General features: G+C 39.3%; 1 protein-coding gene across 1 annotated transcript in view; it reads left to right on the plus strand.

Annotated features, from left to right (window-relative positions):
- Positions 1–1,531: 1,531 nt before the first annotated feature.
- The window catches only part of LOC139118670 (carotenoid-cleaving dioxygenase, mitochondrial-like), a 52,584-nt gene continuing 30,075 nt past the window's right edge, over positions 1,532–24,040 (plus strand). Inside the window, exon 1 of the mRNA XM_070682088.1 lies at positions 1,532–1,662. Coding sequence (XP_070538189.1) covers positions 1,554–1,662 — 109 coding nt within the window. The 5' untranslated portion in view covers positions 1,532–1,553. The remainder of the gene's footprint in view (positions 1,663–24,040) is intronic.

A 24,040-nucleotide genomic window follows, 5' to 3' on the forward strand; every position in this document is an offset into this window, starting at 1 on the left:
TATTTTCTTGCGTAAGAGAGACAAGAATGGTTGCATCATGCCGACTCTGCGCAGTTCCGAGAAAGGCAAGCTATGGAGTCTGTACAGGCGATCGGTTCATATACCAACACTGCAGTCGGGGGCGCGCTTTTAATTAGCTTCGAAATGGACGGAGTGGGAGTTCGGCCACGGCTACAAAGACGGCCATCTGAATGAAAGACTTAACACACCACTTTGGAAGAAGGTCGCACTCACTTTCAGTGACCTTTTATTATAAGTAACCATTCCTCAACATAATGGTTACCTAAATAATTGCGTATGTCGGAGAAAAATTCGATGTAAAACCATCATCTGAGGGGATGTGATCAATTTGGAGTTTCTGATTTTCTGTACATGATCTCTCCTGGTAAGGTGTATTTCAAAGAAAAGTAGGATTTAAAAAGTTGTTGCATGATACCATAAGAACAATTTTAAAACAGAGCTTAGTTTAATTATGGCATATATTTTCAAAATAGGGCCTAGTGTAATATAGAAGCAGTGGATTAATGTAGGTTGACGACTAACAATACGTTTGTTTTTGTTGGATATTTGAGTGAAAAATTGGAATTCGATTAAAATCAGTTTTACATTCTGGTAAAACAATACCGTGACTTGTGTACATGCGTACGGGGCAGGTGTACCCAAAATGTTTCAAGGTTTAACTCGATGAACGAAAATTCAAGTTTGAGCCTTTGAATCCTATACAGTGGGGCGTGAGTTGTACCGGACCGGAAATGTAATGAATTGTACTCGAATCGAAATAAATAACTCAGGGTTAATAGCTATCATAATTAAATAAGATGAACATCATAACACCGAGCAAACTTTTATGAAATGACTGATATATTACTGCTGTGATGTAACACCAGAAAGTTTTGTCGGAACGGAGAATTATCTCCTAGCGGAGATTTTTTTGTGAAAACGGAGAATTTTTTGGAGAAATGTTTGTGAGAACGGATATATTTTTGTTAAAGCGGACAATTGTCTCCTAGCAGAGAATTTTTTGTCAGAACGGAGAAATTTGGGGCTAATGTGCAGCATCTCGGAAGCTGTTATCTAATTGGTTGGCCGAATTTTACCATTATTATTGAATAATACAAAGCAGGAATTTTTGTCAGAACGGCGAAATTTTTGTTAGAACGGAGAATTATCTCCAAGTAGAGAATATTTAAAAGTAATTCTTGACCGCGGACATCCGAGAACTTGCGGTTTTTGACGTCATTTTTGCGTCACACTGCCGTGAGAACAAAATATTGAAGTGTGGATTTTTCAACCTTTACACCAGTATTCAAAGTTTCAACATTATGTCAATGATAAACACTAAGTTCTGTCCTTTGTCACATAATTTCTGCATTGTTCACTGTCCTGTATAATCAAATCCCAATTTACCTCACTCGCGTGCGCGAGGTGAAAGTGACGTCACTCCGCGGTCAAGAATATTCAGCGAGATAAGTGTCAGGTGACTCTGTTGACCTGGCTGACCTGGTCAACTATGTCACCTGACAGTACTAGTCAAGTCACATGGTATCAGTTATATGTTCAACATGGCGCTAGCTGCAGGACGTGGTGTCGGGATGGTCTTTCTGAGGATTGGGGCAGTGTCTGGAGCTGGAGCCGTATGCCTCGGAGCATATGGGGCACATAGTAAGTTTATACGGCTATGCATTTATGTGTTACAAACAAACCTGTCTACGGGACGAAGTCTAGTCCACGTGCACGGTCCCTCTATCAATCACGACCGTGCTTAGTCACAGTAAATTACGTCCATCATCCATCCATCCATCCAGTCCCTCCAAACACTGGTCCGAGTCGGTGTGTGGAGGGACTGTGCTCCAATGTACTACTTGGGAGCTGATCATTTCGACCCCATTAATTCACACCCTCTTTCGCTGGTTTTGGCATAGACCCTCGAGAAAAACATAGACCCTCGAGAAAAACAGGTTTCTCGAGGGTTTTCTCTCGGTCCTACTATGCCCGTGACTGCCCGACTGTCCGAGAACTGCCCGAGCACTGCCCAAGGAAAAAGTGGGCCAAATTCCCGGGGCCAAATTTCACCCATTTTAACACTAGGCCAGTTGTTCAGTTTATATCATGCCCAGCCAACCAAAAATATCATTGATTTGGCGTTAACCTGATGTTTTCTCCGGCGGCTTTGGAACACGGAAGACGCCGGGCACTGGCTTGAACTAAAGGACGTCGCGTCGCCAGCTAGCTTGATTGTGAGATCATACCATTCAGTCCGAGAGGTGGTACAATAACCTCGCCGAGCGCGTACAGCTTGACAGCCTACCACCCCATGCACTGAATGGTATGATCTGAAGATGGGGACCTCTTTCTAGTCGAAAGCCCGGCGTCTTTCGGGTTCTAAAACCGCTACTGAAAAACACCAAATCAATGATATTTTTGGTTAGCCAGGCATAATATAAGTTCAAGCTATTGGCTTAGTGTTAAAATTGGCGAAATTTGGCCAACTTGCTCCTCGGGCAGTTCTCGGGCAGTCCTCAGGCAGCTACGGGCACTCACTGGCAGTAATTAGTAGGACCCTTTTCTCTAGGGTCCACCATATTACCCCAGTTACTTTGACCTCCCCACACTCTTCCTGTTATATGACAACCTTTTGATATTTCCTTGTCTGGGAGAATTGATGGTGTTTCTGTGATAAAATCTTCTCGCATCAAAACAATAATTTAGCCGTTTTGATACGCACGCTAAATGCAGGCACCACGGCCCAGCGCCTGTGCGTGCTTAACGACAATATTTGCTGTGCATCTGCAAACGCTTGGCCATGGAGGTTTTTGGCACGTAGTGTGTACCTTGCGTTACTAAACTACCACTATTAAAGCCCCTCTGAGTGCTATGAGCATCGAACAAAACTGACGACGTGCTTTCAAGATAATGATTAATACCGAAGGAAAAGTTTGAAGGGGTCAGGTTGACATAAGTGGTGGGGTTGAGGTGACCTGGGCAGACCAGGTCGAAATGGTCAGTGGTCGAGGTGAAAAGGGGTCCAGACACTTCACATCAAAACCAGGTCACCCGTACAACTTAGTACCAACACCACATTGTCCAAATTACTGCTCGTCACATGCCAAATTAGTTTCCCCCAAGTACCACCTCGTACCAAAACCATAGCATATCAAGTATAGTACTATCATTATACTATCATTGTCAACTCGTCTTAAAAACTATGATGTACCGTAGCTGCAAAATTGTAGCTCTACAGTGAGGCTGTCGGTGAGTTTTGGGTTTTGTGACCTCGCTCACCAGTAGCTACAATGCTGAAGGCCTTGTAGTGTTCAAAATAAGCTTGTCGCATATGACACGGCATTTTGATGTGAAATCTCACATATTTACTGCATTTTGGTCGTACCAATTCATCACTACTTAAGACTCAACACTATACTACACTAATCTTGTCATTTATGGGGTTTGGTATTTGTTCAAAACAGTCGATCGGCGCGCCAAAAATTTTGAACATGTTTCTGGGAACTGCCATTACCAGAAATCGGTAATGTTGGCTCCCAGAAATGTTTTTTGAATGCGATCGACATGTTTGAACAAATACCAAACCCTAGACTTGGTTCAAGTCGGAAGTATTACTGTGTCAAGGCATTCATGCTACCATGAACCATTTATTCTTGTACAAAACCATAAACGACAGAATTAGAGGAAAGTAAAACGCAAACTACTGTAAAAGCTACAACTCAGCTGCCTTGCCCGGAATTGCACGATTCATTTTCTCAAAAAGTGTATGCATAGACTTTGAAGACATTATGTCCGAGATGATAGATAGGCGATGAAAACTTAGGCGGCTTCAAAGAGGTTTTTGTACGAGATTGTTTATGTGTGAAGTGGTGTAAATGTTTTTCAATCTTCAAAAGTCATGTGATAAGCCATAGACCCTCAAGGGTCTACGACCCTCCAGAATCTACTGGCAGTTCCACAATGTTGAATTCATAACACCATGGGAGGTACCTCCATGATAAAGACACAGGAATTGATAGTCATGTGCACTTGCTTAAGCCTCAGAATTTTGATGATTGTCGTGTTTACCTTCCATAGACACAATTGTGGTTTCATGGTTTATTAGGTCTTCCACAGAGGCAAAGAGTGAGTTTCCTGCACTGTTATCACATTACACAATATTATGTGTTAAGTTTTCTCTTGGGGCTTAAAAGGATTTTCATAAAAAGAGCTTGTTTAGCCTACCATTGAAAATCCAGTTTCTGTGGATCCATGGACATGAAACCTCCATAGCGGATGTGTTTGCGAAGAAACACAGTTCCGTCCGTCATGGATGTAAAAACAAGAGGTCTCTTTCTCACATCCATGCTCCTGTAAAGAACAAGTGTTGTTGGCGCCATTTCATACTCAGCCCAGTGGCCTATCAATCTGTCAAATTAGGTCAAGATAACAAATATGTGTTTCTGTGTACTTACCATTCGGAAATAGGACAGGTCATTCAGAGACATTTTGTATGTCTTATCTTTAACAGGATGTGACCCTAGACTGAAAGATCCGTCGCTCAAGGATGATCCTGAGGGGAGCGTATAGAGCGCCCTCAAGCAACGGATCTTTCAGTCTAGGTTTGACCCATAAAAGAGTCAACAAACCACAGCAAAATTTGGCAAAATCATGAAAAATACAAAAGCAGAATGTTTTAATTCAGAAGGTTTTAAACAGAGTTTTTATTAATTTCACTTTATTGACTTAACTGAAAATTAGGGACTGTCAAGAGCTCTTGTTTGGTCAGATATGTTTAAAAACATCACCTTTATATACACAATCCTTTAATTTCAATGGAAAACAAAAGGCTATGGCACCTTCATAATCCTCTTACAGACTAGAACAAACTTGATCTGTGGTATCAATTCCCCTGTCTTCAAGTCCACCCACTCCCCAGCAGCAGATAACCAAGAAAGTATTAGTCATGTTGATGTCAGAGGGCGCTGTGAATTTGTGAAGCGGATACATACACCGTCATGTGTATGTACACTTGATTTGAACGCGAAAAGACCACTGTCTGCCACAGTGCAATATATGCATGTGTTCAGTACTGTGACTCCGTCGTACATTGTATGGAAGACCGACTCTCACAGAAAGCACCCTGCAGCCACTGCTGACAACTCACTCTTTGTAACTATGAGAATTACACCCCTGTTTTTGAATTGGAGACTGCCCCTGCATTCTACGTTGTATGGTGTACATTCTAAAAAGCAACCAATTTTTGATTGCTTTTGAAAAAAGTTTGACATTTTACCAACGGTAAGCTCAAGTTTTCTTTGTATACTCATTCTGAATATTGAATGATTGAATTTTTCCATTCAAATTTCAAATGTATCCCTTTACCTGCCAGATAGTATCACTTGCCCATCTGCCAAGTCAGTAAAACGTGTGATTGAGCAAAATCCATATGTATTTTCACCCACTCGGCTTGGTATGTTCTAGCAGCTTTACTCTGTAAAAAATCATGTTTACAGTATGTCGGGCACTTTCAAATCTTCCAAGTTGTTGTTAAAATGCACCACATGGGACATGTTTTGCTCCACTAGTTTTAACCAACTTTACTTGATGGTGAAATATGAACTTGGCAGGTAAAGGGGTAAACATGATGAAGTAATGTCCTGTGTATTCAGAAAATCTTAGCACTTTACTCAAGGAGATCAACATTGAATTAAGAATTAAAAACTGGATGTGAATGTTGGTAAACCTAAGTGACATCATCCTTTACGGTTGGGTGAGTGGGTTTCATGTCAGTCTGCATCACTGTTCAATTCACCAGCAATACTTCATAACAATGCACTTGACTTAATCACCTCCCCATTCCTCTTTTGTGCTGTCACCAAGGGACAACACTGTAGTAATCACCATCTATGGGCTTTATGTGAAGGCCTCATGAATAATCATCAGTAATTTGCATATGGCGGAGTGATATCACTTTACGCTAAGTCTTTGAATATGTCACAACATCATACTGCACAAGTTTGGTATACATAACAGCCATTTCTCTCATTTTTTTCGTCATCATATACCATAATTGTATTCTCATGTAAGAATACTGAGACCCATACACAATTTCATCTTCTTGGTAATTTATGTCTTTTAATGACATTTGTGAGTTGTTCAAATATCACAACCACTGGTAACTATGGTGTTCTGATCATCAAATCTTAATGATTATGACACACAAAATGATGCAACAATGTTTATATATCAGAAACTATTTGCCATTTACTCTTTAGCAAGCAACGACCAGGCAGCAACTACAAGGTCATCAGACACTGGATATAGTCACTCCTCCAAATGATGTCATACTTAGACTGGAAGATCCATCACTCGAGGGAGCTCTCTACGGGGTGGGGGGAGGGCCCAGGGGTGAGTGTAGATAGTGCCCTTGAGCGACAGATCTTTCAGTCTGTGTCAAAATATGCTTTTGCCATCAGCTTTGATACATCACTCCTCTCAAGGTTATCAAAAAGCAATGGTAATAAGACACAAAAAAGCTTGAGTATATACAGGTTCTCTACAAGGGCATTTGATTGGTGGACCACCACTCGTTTTTCTCAATCTATTCATATGTTAATTACCAAAACAAAAGAATATACTTCTGCAACAAAGAAATATGCTAATTGTAGATTGTTATGTATATTGGTCACATTCTGATTTCCAAGGCTGTGGAGAACACTGCATTATTTCATGAATATCAACAATGTAACAGATGATGCATCAACAAAATATAGAAACCAAACAAAAAAACAGCATTCATTTCTCATGCTTCACCATTGCTATATTTTTCTTTTATTTTTTTCCTTCAGGTGTTGTTAATGTGCAGACAATGACTGTGAAGAATTGAAACACACTGCGGAGTTGTTCAACTTAAGAACTGAATGAAAATGATTTAGCCGGAACTCAAATATTTTCACTGGTGTATTTAAATTACATGTAAATTAAAGAAAATCGCACCAAAATTAGAACAATTTACCAATCTTGGTTCAGAGTACAGAATGATACTTAAAATCAATCCTTATAAGAGTCCGCATGGTTTCAACATCACAGTCTAGGCTTGAATTCAATGTTGAAATGCAAGGAACTCTGACATGGGCTTCGATACACGTTGATAAACTGAAAACGTAAAGCATCAATGTTGCTCCTCACACTTACAGGCATTCATTTCACATATAGTTATTAATTTTATTGCCAACTCAACACTGCATTCACAGGTTCCATCAGTTGTGTGGCTTCAGTCTACAGTCTTAGGTCTATGAGGTGTGCTCTCCTCAAATTGTATGTACCGCACACACAAGCAAGATCATGTAATAGGACGAGTACTGCAATAGTAATTCCTCACGTGCAATCTGATGACACATCTACATACAAATATTTATTGGCAAACACCTAGCTGAATGATAACATTGTAATGGCTGCCTTAATCTAAAAATAAAATCTTGATTGACATGTACGAATAATAAATTATGAATCTCTCCAACCAAGTCATTCCTCTTATCTTGACCTTATGTACAACACAACATAGTGAGTATCATATACACAAAGGCTAATGTCAGAATTTAAAAAATACATATCAGCAAATTTGTCCACATGCAGTTTACTTTTGATGATCAGAAAGCTGCTTATGTCTACAGAGGTTCAAATGTAATCTGTTTTACAATAGAAATAATTTCTGATCACGCTGTCTCACCATAGATATATTTTGCTGATGAAAACATTCAGCCTCTTCATTTGAAATTGGTTTTTGAATATCAGTTTCCATCATGTAAAAGGTAATCATCATGAATACACAAATTCACGAAACATTCTATGTAAGCCATTTTCATAACCTCTACATGACCATCCTTACTGGTTTTTGTGTTTGCATGTATGAAATGGAATCACACACTCGACATTTTGTGGCAGGAAAAAAAAAATTAAAAATTCTGGTGGAAAGTTTTGGTTGAGAATCAGTGGCTAACAGTTCGGGGCAGAATTAAATGACTACTGATTGGCTGAATCAAAGTGGAGGATTTATAGCAACAAACAAACCAGGATATGAGGTCATGTTGGGGTCATGCAGTGGCCAATCATCACTCCATGTTAATATCACACTTATAAATTTTGTTGAGTTTGCATTTACAGCCAATTGATAAGTTTACCAACAGGTAAAAATTCCAAAGTGCAATATCACACGTTCATACTTTGCCATTGTGATCACTGAATAGTCCATATGATCTCTGGGCCAATAAAAGCCATCGTCTCTGTGTATCAATAAAACCCATCGTCTCTGTGGACCAATAAAATCCATTGACTCATTTGTGAAGAGTTCTCACCATGTCAAATACTTCAACCTTCTAGTTCGGGGCTTTCTCATTCAGGATGTTTCATTTTGATGCAAATGAAATCCATTCAACCGAAAATTTACTGTCCCATTTAATTGAAATCCAACGACATAATGAGTCAATGTGATTTAGCTGAAATAAAGAATATATTGTTTCCAGTAACAAACTAGTAGCTCTAAAAGATTATTGTTTGGAACTCCATTGATTCATTTTTTTGATTGATTGATTGATTGATTGATTTGTACTGTTGGATATTAAATATGTGAATCCCTGATTAACATTGTGTTTTTTGCTAACACAGCCTTGAAGACAAATGTTCCAGACGAGCACAGACAATTGGTAATATAGTCATTTGATTTTCTGCAAGTAAAGAGATTTTGTGTATGAACTTGGATAGCCTAGATTTGTGCACGAGCAATTCAGTTTATTTTTAAAATTGCATGTATTGACACAGTCACACTCCAGGCCTGGAGCTCTGTCTTTTTCCCTGTATTGCCACGAGGCTTGACATTAAAACACAATTTGCAAATCCTTATGTGATTTTGACGCATACAAAACAAAACCAGCTCTTACCCCTTCCCGAAACAAAGGATTTACGCAGGTCGTGCATCAGCGTTTATTGTCGATGACCCCTTAGTGTATCTAAGATTGTAGAGATCACAAGAATATTGTCTGTGGTTACATGCTTAAGTTTGTTATTTCTCTCCTCCAGGTTTTTGATACAGCAAACAAATATCACTTCCTACACAGTATTGCTTTGTTAGCCGTTCCACTCACTAGGAGACCATTACTGGTGAGTCCAATGAATTCTGCTGTGGATGGGTTGAGATTTTTCAGTATCAGTAGTTAAAAATGTTTTTAAGTCAATTCTATCAGCTTTTGAATGTTGTGTACAATGATGCAAACTACTTAAAGGTATACTGTCACCTGTTCCAATTTTGCCACAGTTACCATGGACAGGGAAAATCTAACCAATTACAGATTTTAAGCGGGTGGCCGCTTTTTAAAAACAGCGCCCTCACAGGGGCATTTTGAATACCAAGGAACGCCCCTTTGACCATGTATGGGCATGTTTAGATTACAGGTGACTGTATACCTTTAAATGTCAGCAGAACAGATATCAGATGAACGCTGGAAGTTGTTGTACAATGAGGGGGATAAAATTGACCATGCTGCTACATGAAAGTGCATATGTAAGCTGAAATCATTACACAGTGTTTTCTGTAAGGATGATGATCATGGTGATGTGTAATGTATCAATAAACACTGAATTAAGGCCGTTCTGATTGGCTTGCTTGTTTGCAAGAGACACCATTTTCAGCAAATCACATACTAACATGATAAATCTACACACTGGGAAAATGCACCTTACATTCCATCTAGACAGAAGACTTGAAGAAGAAAATTTCTGATATATACAATAATTTTTCGCTGTTTTCATAATTCGTTGATTTTTGATTTATCTTTTTTGCAGGCTGGTATTCTCCTGTCGAGTGGTATGTTGCTGTTCTCGGGAACGTGCTACCTGCAGGCCATATATGATATAGACAGTGTGCGAAAAATCACACCATTTGGCGGAATGCTTCTCATTGCGGGATGGATTGCCATGGCTTTATAACACTTATGACGTGTAGTGAATCTTTGATTCTGATCCATGAAATGTAATTGCATTTTGTTGTACACAGTTTACTATTTATCATTCGGAAAATACCCTAGATTGTTTTTATATGACAGTTTTATCTGTTTGCTTTATATTTCTGTGGTAATAATGAGTACAATAATCAAATAATACTCTTTGGCATTGTAATATGTGCACAAAAAAACGTTTACAGGTGTGCCAGCTTCATGGTATATACAATGGCTATGATTGTTCAGACCTCGGCCAGCAATTTACAGAATGTCTGAATATATTGACAAGATCACGAATTGACCAGTGGTACAAAATAGTTGTTAGGTACAGAATCCTTGCCTTATCTATTGTATATCTCTTGATTAAAACAACCGTTGCAATAAAGGTACCCTTCTGTGTACAGCAGCAAGATGATGCTCATCAACAACACTGAAATGTTCCTGCTATAAGCTTACCTCCCTCAACGGCAAAGAATTATATTGAAAGACCGCCCTCAATGACAGGAATTATCACATTACAGACTACTGGTAGTTCCTTGTAATAAAGAAGTGCCTTGCTCTCCGCGTGCAATGAGTTTAAATGTTTTTGCTGTGATGTATGATACTCGTTCTATACAGAAGGTTGATAATGTTTTCTTTTAGGGTGTGCGTTTATTTTAATAGATTAAAACTACCGAACACCATTTTTACGTCATTTGCTGGTTCTCAGTTTTAATGTCTCAGAAAGTGTGACCCAATGACATCATCAGCCCTGACAAACCAGTTTCACACTTTGTTCATTGTGAGTTTCTAGTTTTCATGTAATGCCCAGATGTCACGTTTTTAAGGTAGGATGCGGGATACATATTTTGAGACTCAAACTTTGACAATAATTTGGTCTCTCTCTCTCTCTCTCTCTCTCTCTCTATATATATATATATATATATATATATATATATATATATTATATTATATATATTTTATTATTTTTAGCGACGAAGTTACGTAACTGAGGAAGCTTATAGAGTTGGGAGAGGCAAAATTGACGTCATTTCCGTCAACAACTTCCGTAAAACTATTTTGTCACACCACGTGATCAACGATTACAGCATACCATTCACGCTGCACACCCACTATCAGCGAAAATACCAGATCGTGTTGAATTGAAATTATAATTGAACTTAGAGCGTACATGTGAGTGTATTGGCTTACATGAAAATGCGATAGACAATGATGCATTTACGTTAGAACGTCCATGCTCGATCAAATTGTTTTTGTTCTGTCAGTGTAAATTACGAGATTGGTGGATGTGGATGGACATCTTGCGTGCGTCTGGTCTTTGTCTGACATGCATGTCGTTTCGATCTCCTTTTTACTGTGCAGGGGAGAATGAATTACGTTCCTCATGGATTTCAAATATGTAAGTTTTGAGTGGATTTACGATTTCGTTTGCAAAATTACGAGCGAAAATTTCAGCTTCCCATTTCATCGGCGCGACCGTGCAAGAAACCTCAGTCTCTACTACCTCCATAATGTTGTACCACACGAACATGAAAGGCCTCTGAAACACTCAGTCTGTGCTCTCGCTGTCGCTCGTAACGTTCGTAAATTACGAACAAAAATGAAAATTTACGAAAAAAAATACATGCCGATCGGCCATTTACGAACAATTTTGTTATTTTTGAAGCCTGATTTTCGGTCAAGATTATGAATTCGGGGAAATACTGTCATATCTCGTCTTTCAAAAACTACTCTGCCCTGTCATCGGCGCATCGACAATGGTAATAGCGTTGGACTTTAACCTGTGCTAACATGAGCATGCGCGAAAAGGTTTCAAGATTCCCGGGTCGTCGTGTACTCAGATACTGGTGTGTCATGCATTACGGTAGTTTCGAGATATCCAAACACTCACATGCTGTCAACTTTCCGAATGGACGCGGGTGGAAGCGGATCGAGGGAAGCGGGCAGTTACAAATGCTTCAGATAGATAGTATCCTCAGCTGGGAAAGAAAGTTGAGCATAAATACGGCACCTGATATGAAAAAATTGGAAACAATGAAACCGCCGAGAAGAGATCAAGACAGCCAGCCGGAAAGACAGTCGAACTGCAGTCCGGACCGCGCATGGTTGAACCACAGTCAGAGGGACTGTGGTTGAACAATGTACCGCAAAGTGTTTGTCTGTGCATGGAGGTGGAAACGAGCCGGAAATCTTAGCCGGAAATCTTAGTTGTCATAGATTTGTCATTTGACGATCTGCAGATTGAATTTTTTTTCAGTGAACTTGCCAATTTTAATAGGTTTCCTTCAAAATATTTTACAAGAAACTGTCTCAGCAAATGTTATGAATACTGATAGTTTTCTTTGATGATCCAAAGCCAATGCTGTGCACAGTCCCAAGACGAAAACGTTTATCCAGGCAAAAAATAAATGACGATCATCTGCAGCGTTTTAAAAGTATAACTGTCTCTAAGAAAACAGCAGCAGGATCACCAGTCTCAGTTTGCGTACTTAAATTTTTGATGTTATAATGAGACAAAATTTGTGCGAAACCACAGACTGCCAAATGTTCTGATCAGTAGTTGTTTTAAAAGAATTTTAGTGATGAACATGGCATAATGACTACAGCTACCAAGAGGCACCACCTAACATCTATGGATGACATGCATACTTTCAAAGTATGGTAACAGAGCTTTCCAAATATGAAAAACAGGGGAGAGATTTTCTAGCATCTAAAACTTGTGCAAACTCTGATAATATTATTGACCACTTCATATATTAATATATATAATCATCAAGCACTGACTACACACACAAAAGGAGTTACGATTTGTGTCACAATTAATATACTTGAAAATGTTATGTTGTGTAATAAAGATCGATTAATTGAATAACATTCATGGGCCGGTTGACCAAAATGACACACTTTATTGAAACAAGGAAGAAATTTCAATGTTACAAGCACTCATGTGTCCATTCAATATCCAAAGAAAATCAAGGCTATCAATGACACGAAGAAAGTTTGTTAGTCCCCACGGACGAAGTCTGGGGGGACTTATAGATTGGGTCATGTCCGTCTGTCCGTGCGTGCGTGCATACGTCCGTCTGTCCGTTCACGCAGATATCTCAGACATGCCCTGGTCAATTTCTTTCAAACTTTGCACAAGGATAGTACCCTACCCCATACAGATGCATGTCGATTTATTTCACAATGCGATCAAATTTGGCCGTGTTAGACTCAGAGAACTTTTTAGTTTACACCTCCATAGACTCCCATGTATAAGGCAGTTCTCCATAGACTCCCATGTATGAGGCAGTCCTTCATGGACTCCCATGTATAAGGCAGTTCTCCATAGACTCCCATGTATAAGTCAGTTCTCCGTAGACGCCCATGTATAAGGCCAAGAAAAATAAAAATTTAGTTTCTCATCGTATTCATATTGCAAAAAGGATGCAGTGACACAGTTTTTAGTCCCCACGGATGAAGTCCAGGGGGCTTATAATTTGGGTCATTGTGTCTGTTCGTCCATCCATGAGTCCATCCTTTCTCACAGATATCTCAGACATTTTGACAAAATGTCACGTGACCTCGGTGACCTTTGAACTCAAATATACATATTTGTCCATAACTCAGTAACCACAAGTGCCACGCCCTTCATTTCTGGTATGACGGGAGACCTTATGACGCCACATACTGTACCTCATTAATTATGTGCATATCTAATTCTGAGCAAGCCAATAGAGCTGGATGTCTGATTTTTCGTATATAGGGATAACTATAGGATAGAAATTTTTTGACAAAATGTCATGTGAACTTGATGATTTTTTACCTAAAATATACGTTTATGTCAATAAATAAGTACCACAAGTGCTATGTCCTTTATATTTAGTAGGATGGGAGACCTTATGACAACACACGCTTTACCTCATTTATTATGCACATATCTAATTCTGGGCAAGCGAATAGAGGTAGAGGTCTGATTTTTGGCATATAGGGATTTATTAGCAATACATTTTTTTTCCAAAATGTCACGTGACCTCAATGACCTTTGACCTTGATTATACATATATATGCATAACTCAGTAACCACAAGTTCTATACCCTTCAATTTTGATAGGATATTAGACCTTAAGATGTCACATCTTGTACCTCATTTATTATGCGCAAATGTATTTCTTGGCTGGCCAATACAGCTACAGGTCTGATTTTTTTTCCCGATTTAGAACCATAACTTAGACATGCCTCATGTGTTTCAAATTTGGAACAACGACATAGACCTATGTGCCCATAGATCTCAACATATACACTCCAGTGATACTTCTTAATGACCACATTTCCCTGCCCCATCAAGACTAATACTTCTATTACAAGTGGGGACTATGTCATTGTCAATGACTTGTTTAGAATTATATTTTCATTTTAAACTACAGTTCTTTGATGCAGTGTGGTCGTCTGGCAATCCATCATCACGGTAGGTGTAGTGCATGCAATACACAGTCCACACTGTCCAATCATGCGTGCATGTTTTCCTGTTATAATTCAATTGGTCAGAATTTTGTTGCAAGGAAGATACAAAATCTTGCAGATAAATCAATTTGGATGATCTATGTACATATATGCAAATTCCAGTTTGGTGGGACATGTGAAAATTATGTTTTTTTGCCTTCATGTACAAGATGGCATGTTTACCGAGCTGGACGCTCACTGCTAAAAAACGGTAGGTTTATTACAGTTTCACATTTCAACCATTTCTTGCATCTTTCTCAGCAACATTCCCCAAACCTCTCTCCTTGCATCCCTATCGCCAAATGCACTGAGGAGCACAGTGTCATCATTGACGCTATTTTTTATTATTATTATTATTTTCCATAGTGAATTTTACTGCTATTGAATAGTTTTGCAGTATTTGAGGTAGATGCACGTCAAAAATGAAAGCCTTAAACTTAAATTTTCGACTATATTCTCTCGCCATACAAATTTGGTATCAGATAAAGAGAGCACCGTATATTTACTGGTTTTTGAAATTCATAATGGCCGCCATTCCTGTGTTCACTCTGTGGGAAAATACATGAATTTTTTCGGTTTTCACAATAACAAGCTGGTGAATATTTAACCAACACTTTTCTGGTCAATATTTGTGTTGGCATATTATTAGGCACTTCCTAAAGCAAATATATTTGATGCAGGCCTGTGAGCACACACACTTATGCTTGTTTTAATGAAAATTGGAGACCAGTCATGTGATGCCATTCTGACATTCCTGCACATTTGCTGAAAAAATCTGTACAAAGAGCAGGATACAAAACTGCCCGCTGTACATACACCTGCTGCACTCGCGTAATTAGGCAAAATCAATCGCGTCTGAGGTCCTTTAAAGACTGCCCTCATCGGGAGACTCATGCTAACCATTTCTAAACGTTTTGAAATTTTGTGAGCTTTTTCTCTCTGTAAGACAATGATCTGTGAATGTCTAATTAAATTTGCACCTATTTATTGTATTAGCCGAATTCCGCAATATTCATGTTACACCTTTGCACGTTTAACAAGAAACTAGGAGACACCGTTTCAGATTATTGCCGGTTTAAAAACTGGAGATACGCTCCTTCGGAGGGTTGGGTGGAGAGGGGTTAGTGAGCTACACCATCGCTTTATTATTTCCGAGTGGAAAGTTTTATACAACTTCAAGACCGAAGCCAGTATTACTAAAGATGTTCGGCTGGCCACTGCGTGTATCACTCATAAACGTAGGCATCAAAGTGAGGCTACGCAAATTATTCATACTAAGTATGAATAATTTGCTGAGGCAACCGATAAGTTTGTGATTCCGCGCATCAGCTTGCCTTCAGCTATTGATGTGTCATTTTAGCGTCACTGCCCCAGATTGAAGGGATCAAATGACTTCATGTAGCCCCAACAGTTTTCGATCAAATTAACGTAAGTAAAGAAATGGAAACTCGAAGTAACTGAAAACACTCTCGGCATCAGTCTATGCGGAGACTGACACTCGCAACTACAATTCCCGAGGGATTAAAGGGAGGGTGTCGTCGGAACTGCGCTCGAAGGTTGTATTGAATCCATACGACTAATCACAGTTCCCTACACACTATATCCAAGGTACGTTAGCGACTGATGACAGTTAAATCATGTTTGTCATGATGTTTGTCGTAAAATTTGAAATATTGCAGCTAAATGTTGACGTGATGTATGTTGCATGAAACAAATCGTTTGTAAACAAGAAAGTAGCACAGGCGCAGATCCAACGCCCCCTCCCTTTAAATTACCGCACCGACAAAATAAACGCGCGCCGCTCATGCACTAGCCTAGTCCGTATTTTTGGACCCCCCCCCCCCTTGTCTAACGAGGATCTAAATTACTGAAAGGTTCTAGACTACTCATTCACAAACATAAAGAGCAAATTACAAGAACGTAAAAAGGGTCAGCTGCGTTGAATAATTCTCAAACACCATTTCCTTTCCAGAGAATACTTTTTCATCAAAATACGTATAATGATGTCATTAACCATGACGTCGCGTAACAGAAACTGTATAAAAATCAGCCTCAGGGTGTCGAACACACGTTTCGACCCCTCCCGTCACATCATTTGTGCTGCATTTCACCGTACGTCAATCTTTGTCAATCGTAAAAGTAAACCGCGTGCTCGATGAACTCATTCCATTGCCATAAAAACAGGCAGTTGAAAGCTGGAATGGAGGGAAAAACTCAAATACTCGTATCTCACAAAAGACACAACTGTGTACATATGCGGCACATAGTAATTCCGTGGCCTGGATACGGCCTTCACGTAGCGTTGATCTGGATAGGCCTGTATAGTAAAGCCTATCAGATGTAGGTCCACGTGAAGCGTAAGTGGGCCATAACGAACTGACTCTCAAGGCCGTTCCAGTACTAGGCTGCAATGAATATATATATATATATATATATATATATATATATATATATATATATATATATATATATATATATATATATATATATATATATATATATAGTATAGGATAAAGCCCAAATACGAGGGCTCTTCTGGTATATAAAGTCCAACCTAACGATAAAATGTCGAGGCCGCAGGCGGAGACATTTTATCGTAGGGTTGGACTTTATATACCAGAAGAGCCCGAGTACGAGGGTTTTATCCGACTTAAAAACTATCGCCCCTAACTGATATATTTTCGTTTACAATGTGTTTACGTCAACCGTCCCCTTTGTCAATGTAACATGTTTAGGATATGAATTGAAACTTTATTTGTGAAATAGCCTTCCAATGTAATGGAACATCCTATAAATGCCCCAGGGCACATTATATAAATGCCCTAGGGCACAGCAGATTTTGTGTTGCAGCTGGTTTCCGCTGTGTTACCAATTTGAATATTAAAATGTACTAGATGTCTACAGAATATGACATGTTCACTTTTGATTGGACAGTACTTTACTACGGCGCTGTCATTCGTTTCTGGAATTTGGTGACCAAGGCTTTACGAGTAAATAAAACACCCTGAATTGAGCACTCTGATTGGTCAATCAACAGTAGATAGTTTTTAAATATATATATATATATATATATATATATATATATTTGTATGTATGTATGTATATTTGTAAAGACAATCAGATGTACATCGTGTGATTTTTCTCATTCGATTATACAATAAATTTTTCATGCAACAATATACTATATATATATATAAATGCTTCGTACCTATTGTTTAATCCAACCTTCTTACTTTAACAATATCGGACCGTTTACCACAAAACTTTCTAATTAATTATACATTCTAGTTATCAGTGCTGTTTTACACACACAAGTGTTATCAGTACTGATTTAGACGAAGAAGCAACCGTACGCAGTTGGTAAACCTATACATTAAAAAGCGTCCTCAACTTCGTGGAATGTGCCAATAGAAGTACACGGATTGGCCTAGGACGTGGGCCTTGCCGATGTATCGAATCAAATCCAAGCCAAACGGAAAGTAAGGGAAGCGGGATTACGTGTTACAAATTTTATGTGAAAACTTATAAAAAAGATATGAACAGTTATTGTTATAATTTGATACGCCTCAGGGGTGGCCGATATCGCCAACCGCGCCCGAGGCACCCGCTTGCAATAATCAAGAACAGAAAGGCGGCAAACTCGCTCACGCGAAATAATGTCTGGACGCCAACGAATACTGTCACTTGTTCCAATTTTGCCACAGTTACCATGGAAAGAGGAAATCTAACCAATCACAGATTTTTAGCGGGTGGCCGCTTTTTAAAAACAGCGCTCTTACATGGGTATTTTGAAAACCAAGGAACGCCCCTTCGACCATATATGGGCATATTTAGATTACAGGTGTATATCTTTAAGCCGATTCATTTCGTTGCCCGATTTTAAATGTAAACTAGAATCTATTGTTACGTAAGATTGTTGCTGGAATGTAATTGAGCGGATTTCACCTTTCTGCGAAAATAGAGAAATTAAAACCTAGTTGACAAATAACGCTGGTACATTAAGCAGGCCGTGTCGGCAATCCCGGGGACTGCGCAACTGTTATGTGATTTCATTAATTTATGAAGCCTGGTGATACAAAAGCGTCGAAGTAGCCGGATAAAGCCTCTGAGAAATAATTTTGCAAACTGCATTATTATCCAGATCCATTTTGATTTTCATGTTTTGTCCACTCTCAAACAGACGAAGGATGGTGTTGTTTTTTAACGCTGCCATCAATATCCGTAAAATTACCGCTGTTTCTTTGATAGCTGTATAGAGGCAATGTGCAGCGGCTTGTGGCTTATATTCAGCAGACTGTACTTTTACAGCAGCTTAAGAGGTCTGAAAGTAGGGACTTTATGGACCCCCTGGGATATAGCTGCAGATACAAAACGGTAGTCCAAAATCATAGACCCTAGTTTTTCTCTTGGGTCTATTATGCTAAATTGTGATATAATACTGGCGAATCGATCACGACTGGGTAGGTTTTCACCACCGTAGACGATCTTTTGTAGTAAAGGTTCATCAGCGTCGTTGATGCAGACCTACGGACACGATTTATGGTCACCGTCCATGTCTGTAGGAGGGACTGCCTTTTCCAACCAGCAGCTGTACATGTCTATCATATCCTCCATAAGCCTTAAAAAACAATGCAAATTACTGGCATTGTGATATTTATATAAGTTTCTTCAATAATACCTCCCCATAGACAAGTCAAATCTAACTGCAGTGTTTTTCATTGTAAACCAACCGACTCGAAAAGTGAAATTGTCCTTACGGGTTTTATTGTCTCCCGATTCGTTCGCTGATGAGAACGCGCCTTGTGAGACTCTGAGATTTTTGAGTGTAGCAAGCATAGAATATGTGTAGTGAGATAAAAACATGAACATTTCTAAAAAGGATAAGAACGGATTTTTGCCTATTCCGGAAACGCCGTGCTATATAAAATCTCAGGAAGCCTTACATGTAAAATTGGCAAGTCCGCGTTCTGGCAAATCCCAGTGAAATCCGCGCTTTAATAACCCCCGTCCCAATATTCTAAGGCGCATGTCTCATTTGAATTACAGACGGTCGAGGCTACCCCGCTGTCTATGCTTTGATCAGTTTTACACGTTCCTGGATTCACCTGACTGCGCACAATCCTTTCCCTTTAACAGCGCGTCGGTTGCATCGTTAGACTTCAACGTTCAGTGATCCGTCTGGTAAGTGTGTCAGTCGTTGTATGATCTTTTCGATTTTGAAATACGCTTGCGATAACATAGCCTGGATTATCGTGGTTTACACCTATACCTGAAGATCTGCACAGAGGAAAGGCCGACCTGTCGTGCGACTTTGACTTAGACCATAGATCGAGAGCTGAGACTGCAATCCCTCCATTTTTCGTGCTGAGTCTGTCGGCAGAGGAGGTGACACTCTGTCCGATTCGGCGTGATGTGCCTTATACTTCATCTTGAACCTGTCTCTGAATTTGTTACGGTTGAGGCCCATGCAGGTTCACGTACACAATCATATTTCTGAATGTTTTTTTTTTCTAACGTAAAATGACCGTAAACACTCTCATATAGTGCAGCTCTATGTTTGACAATTACAAAACTATATCTTACTCGCCTATCGAAAACTTATATTTTGCACGTCACATCTACTGAACGATGAGCATTTCTGGGTGTCGAACGGCATCTATAATTAATCAAAAGTCAGTTTATGGAAGATCAATAGCATAGCTGAAAAACTGTCTGGGATTCTCCCATCCGCCTTTGTTTTCACACAATTGGCATTGAAACTAGTAACAACTATGAGAGTTCATCAATAGATTTGGGGTCTTTGTTGTCTGTGTACTACCTTCATGGTCGACTTTGAGAACAGTTCCCCTCCGGTTTTCACAAGTTCGGCAGAAATCTGAGATCTATAGCTAGGATCTAGGAAAAAAAGCAGCGCGCTTGAAAGCCAGGTATTGTAAAAAGTTATCATCTATCGAAAAAGAGGAACTATGTAAGCTTAATTATAGGAGAATAATTCTTTCTTTCTCCGGCTCGGGTAGCTCCAAAGTTTTGCTTTATCTGTGCCAACGTCCCTCAGCGCCTTTTAATATTGCCATAAAGCTGCATTCACAAACACCTTTGGAGAGGGAGACAAGAGAATCCATAAAAAGTTCTCTGATTTTTTAATGCTTCCCCATAACAAACTCAAATTTAACGTATTCCAATGCCCCCTCTTGACTTGCTATAATTTTGAAATACCCCATGGCGTTAGTGCGCGCTTTCAATTGAAGGGCTAGGGGCGCTGTTTTTACATAGTTTCTTTTACTGGAAAACTTAATCTTGTAAAATAGAAAAGGTTTGGAAAGGGATGACTTGCCTCACTTGTCAGGAAAACTGAATATAATTAACATGATTGCATAAACAGACATTAGCTGTAACTATTTGGCCAATTTTTCCGCAAGGCTGTGTATCAACTGCAGTTTCTTGTTGTACTCCCCACAGCATGCTAGAATAACAATTATCCTGTTTGGAAAAATACTCTGTATATGTGTAAAGGCCGTAATCATTGTTATTAATGGCAAATGAATTCTACTCCGGACTTGAATTCAATTTTAAACAATGAAAATGCTAACTGTACACATATGGCTATGTTGGTAAGCTAAATAGTGGATTTTCTATCACTCTTCAGGGAGCAGAACAGCAAACTGCAGTGGATACACAAAACAAAGCCACGAAATTTCGCCAAAAGTTACAGCTATAAATGGACAACCCATGCATATATTCCATATCAAACAGAGACAGTTTCGTTTCGAGTTTCCCCGTTGAGTCCTCTAATTACATGCCCCTAAACATACCCATGATATTTTCAAATCCCCCGGTCAATCCATTTCCCCTTTTCCTAAGGTGTTTATGAATGCAGCCTTATGAGTATGGATGTGTCAAGAATATCTGCGACAGAAATGCTTGAAAGAAACCGTCGACCTTATCCAGAGCCTAGAACTCGTCAGTCGGTATTACGGCCATGGCGAGTTCAAAGCGATGTCGTTCCAAGTCACCTTGAAGCACAGGCGCCCGTGGGCTTGGTAGTCTGTTCGATCTATCGATCACGTTCTCGATCTGCCCTCCACTGCATCCTTAGGATGCAGTGGAGGGCAGATAAAGTATGGGATCGATAGCTCCAGCAGAGAATCGATTAATCAAGCAGACTACCCAGCCCACAGGCACCTGTGTCTTTCAGTGAGTAAAGCTGTCACCGTATTTTCCCCCATAAAATTATCACCGAGATGGAGAGCATTTTGAATTCCCAGTATCGGTCAATGTTGGCTATCTTTTCACTCGGTACAAAAATTTGCCCCTGATTTGTTAATCTGGCTTGTTTCATTCCGAGAACGTTTGAAAGGTTTGTTGAGCAAAATTAAAACTTTCGATTCCGAGGCAAAGTCGCTGTCCTTTCAAATCATTTCAGTTAGTTTTGCTTCCTGATCGCAACTCTATCGTTGTCACAGTGAAATATGCTACATCATCTGTCGTCTGTTAAGACCTAAACCATGTCCCTGAACACAAACATGCCCCTGACCTGACTGACCTGACCTCAACATGTTCCAGTCCTAAATCTGCAGGAAGAAAGGGGGATTAAACTCAAGTCTGACAATGACCGGGAGGTCAGGGACATATTTGAAGTCCTAGCAATCAGCAGATCTCTACCCCCGGCCTGCAAAATATACATGCTTCGTTGACATCATTAATATTTATATCATGAGCACTTCCTCAAGAAGGAAGCAGGTAATCTAATATGTAGAAATCAGGAAATGTCGATTTCTTTTCGAAGTTGAATAGAAATGAGACTTAAGAGGGCGCTCTGGCAATAAATCTTCCACTAGTCATATATCTAGCATGTCGATAGCTTTAATGACAGTAGTGAATATGAATTGAAGAGAAACCCATACAGTTGTATAGTATGATACGCATACGTTTCCTTTTCAAGTTACAGGGAGTATAAACAATGAAATTATTTTGTTCATAAACCTCAACGTTCACAATTTCTTCGTAAAATCTTAAAGGTATACTGTCACCTGTTTCAATTTTGCCACAGTTACCATGGAAAGAGAAAATCTAACCAATCACAGATTTTAAGCGTGTGGCCGCTTTTTAAAAACAGCGCCCTCATATGGGCATTTTGAAAGCCAAGGAACGCTCCTTTGACCATATATGGGCATATTTAGATTACAGGTGACTGTATACCTTTAATGAATGTTGTGTCGTCAAATCCGTTCACAGAAAGGCTCATACTTTGACGACGACGAATACAGACGGTAGGAAATCCATGTTATATGCCCTCCTGCTAGATTCCATCATTCCTTTTGCTTACCGCATCCCTTGTAGAGGGCAGAGCAACGAGTACGCGATCGATAGATCGAGCAGACAATCGATCGATCGAACAAGCAGACTACCAAGTTAAAAAACGCCTGTGCTTGTAGCGTTCTGGACGTCACAGATGGGTATTTTTACTGTGTTCTGGGAGTCTATCCAACTACAGTCCCTCTATCACGTGATCCAACCAACCTGTCATAATTGACATTTTAGTTCGCATTTTTTTTAAATGGGCGCCCCCATGTGATGACAAAAAAGTTGCACTTTCTCATAGTCGTCTTATATTCGTATTCTAGAGCACATTGGCAAATAATGACGTTCAGAACACCATTTCTGAAACTCTCTCACACACATACACACACCGTGATATACTGGTTAGCATCCCCAAGACGCTCGCACTTTAACTAAAAAAATGGAGAGCAAAGTTCTAAACTATGCTCAAACTTTCCTGGAGGAAATATGAAACCATTCTCTGTTATTTTTGAAATGTAACTCAGGAGTCACCATGCAAAGTTTTGTATCAGGGAATCGAATCACGTACAATTTACAGATATTGCAAATCCACAATTGTCGCTACATCCTAATAAAAAGCGTTCTTGAAGAAATTTTGATGTTTTATTTTAACAAAAATATCATGTTGAAACTTCACTTACCCTACAGACTTTAAAATTTGGAATTAAAATTCAAATATAAAGCATTGTCATGCAGAAAATGTAAGTATCGGCTGTAAAATATATCAGTTAAGATGTGCAATTTACTTTGTATTTCCAAAGATAGGGAGTGAAATTTATAAATTTAGTTACAGCTTGGTTTTTAGAACAATTTGGTGTGTGGTTAACAATTTTTTTGGAACTTCAAAACACAAGAGTCATTCATAATCATGAGATGTAAGCTGAATGATTTCTTCCCCCTCCCCCCGTTCACTTCTTAGGAGTTAAGCCATAAGCTCGTATCGCACAAATAAACTATATACAAAACGAATGAATCCGCCTACTAGGACACTCTACATGCAAAGGTTTGAAGAGGTCAATTCAAGCGTGCATATCTGGGCGATGGCAATGGTAGTACAACGCATACATGGAGATACACAGTGTTAGAGATGTCCAATGATTTATCATGATTTGTATCATTTGAAATTCCTTGGTAAAGTCTACCATGTCTCCCAGATGTGCACCTATTGGTAGACTAGCTTTCCAAATTCTGAAAGCACGCCATTCTTCTAAATTTCCATTTTGAATTATTTGAAAAAA

Source organism: Ptychodera flava, chromosome 19 (assembly GCF_041260155.1).
Source record: "Ptychodera flava strain L36383 chromosome 19, AS_Pfla_20210202, whole genome shotgun sequence".
Classification (NCBI taxonomy): domain Eukaryota; kingdom Metazoa; phylum Hemichordata; class Enteropneusta; family Ptychoderidae; genus Ptychodera; species Ptychodera flava.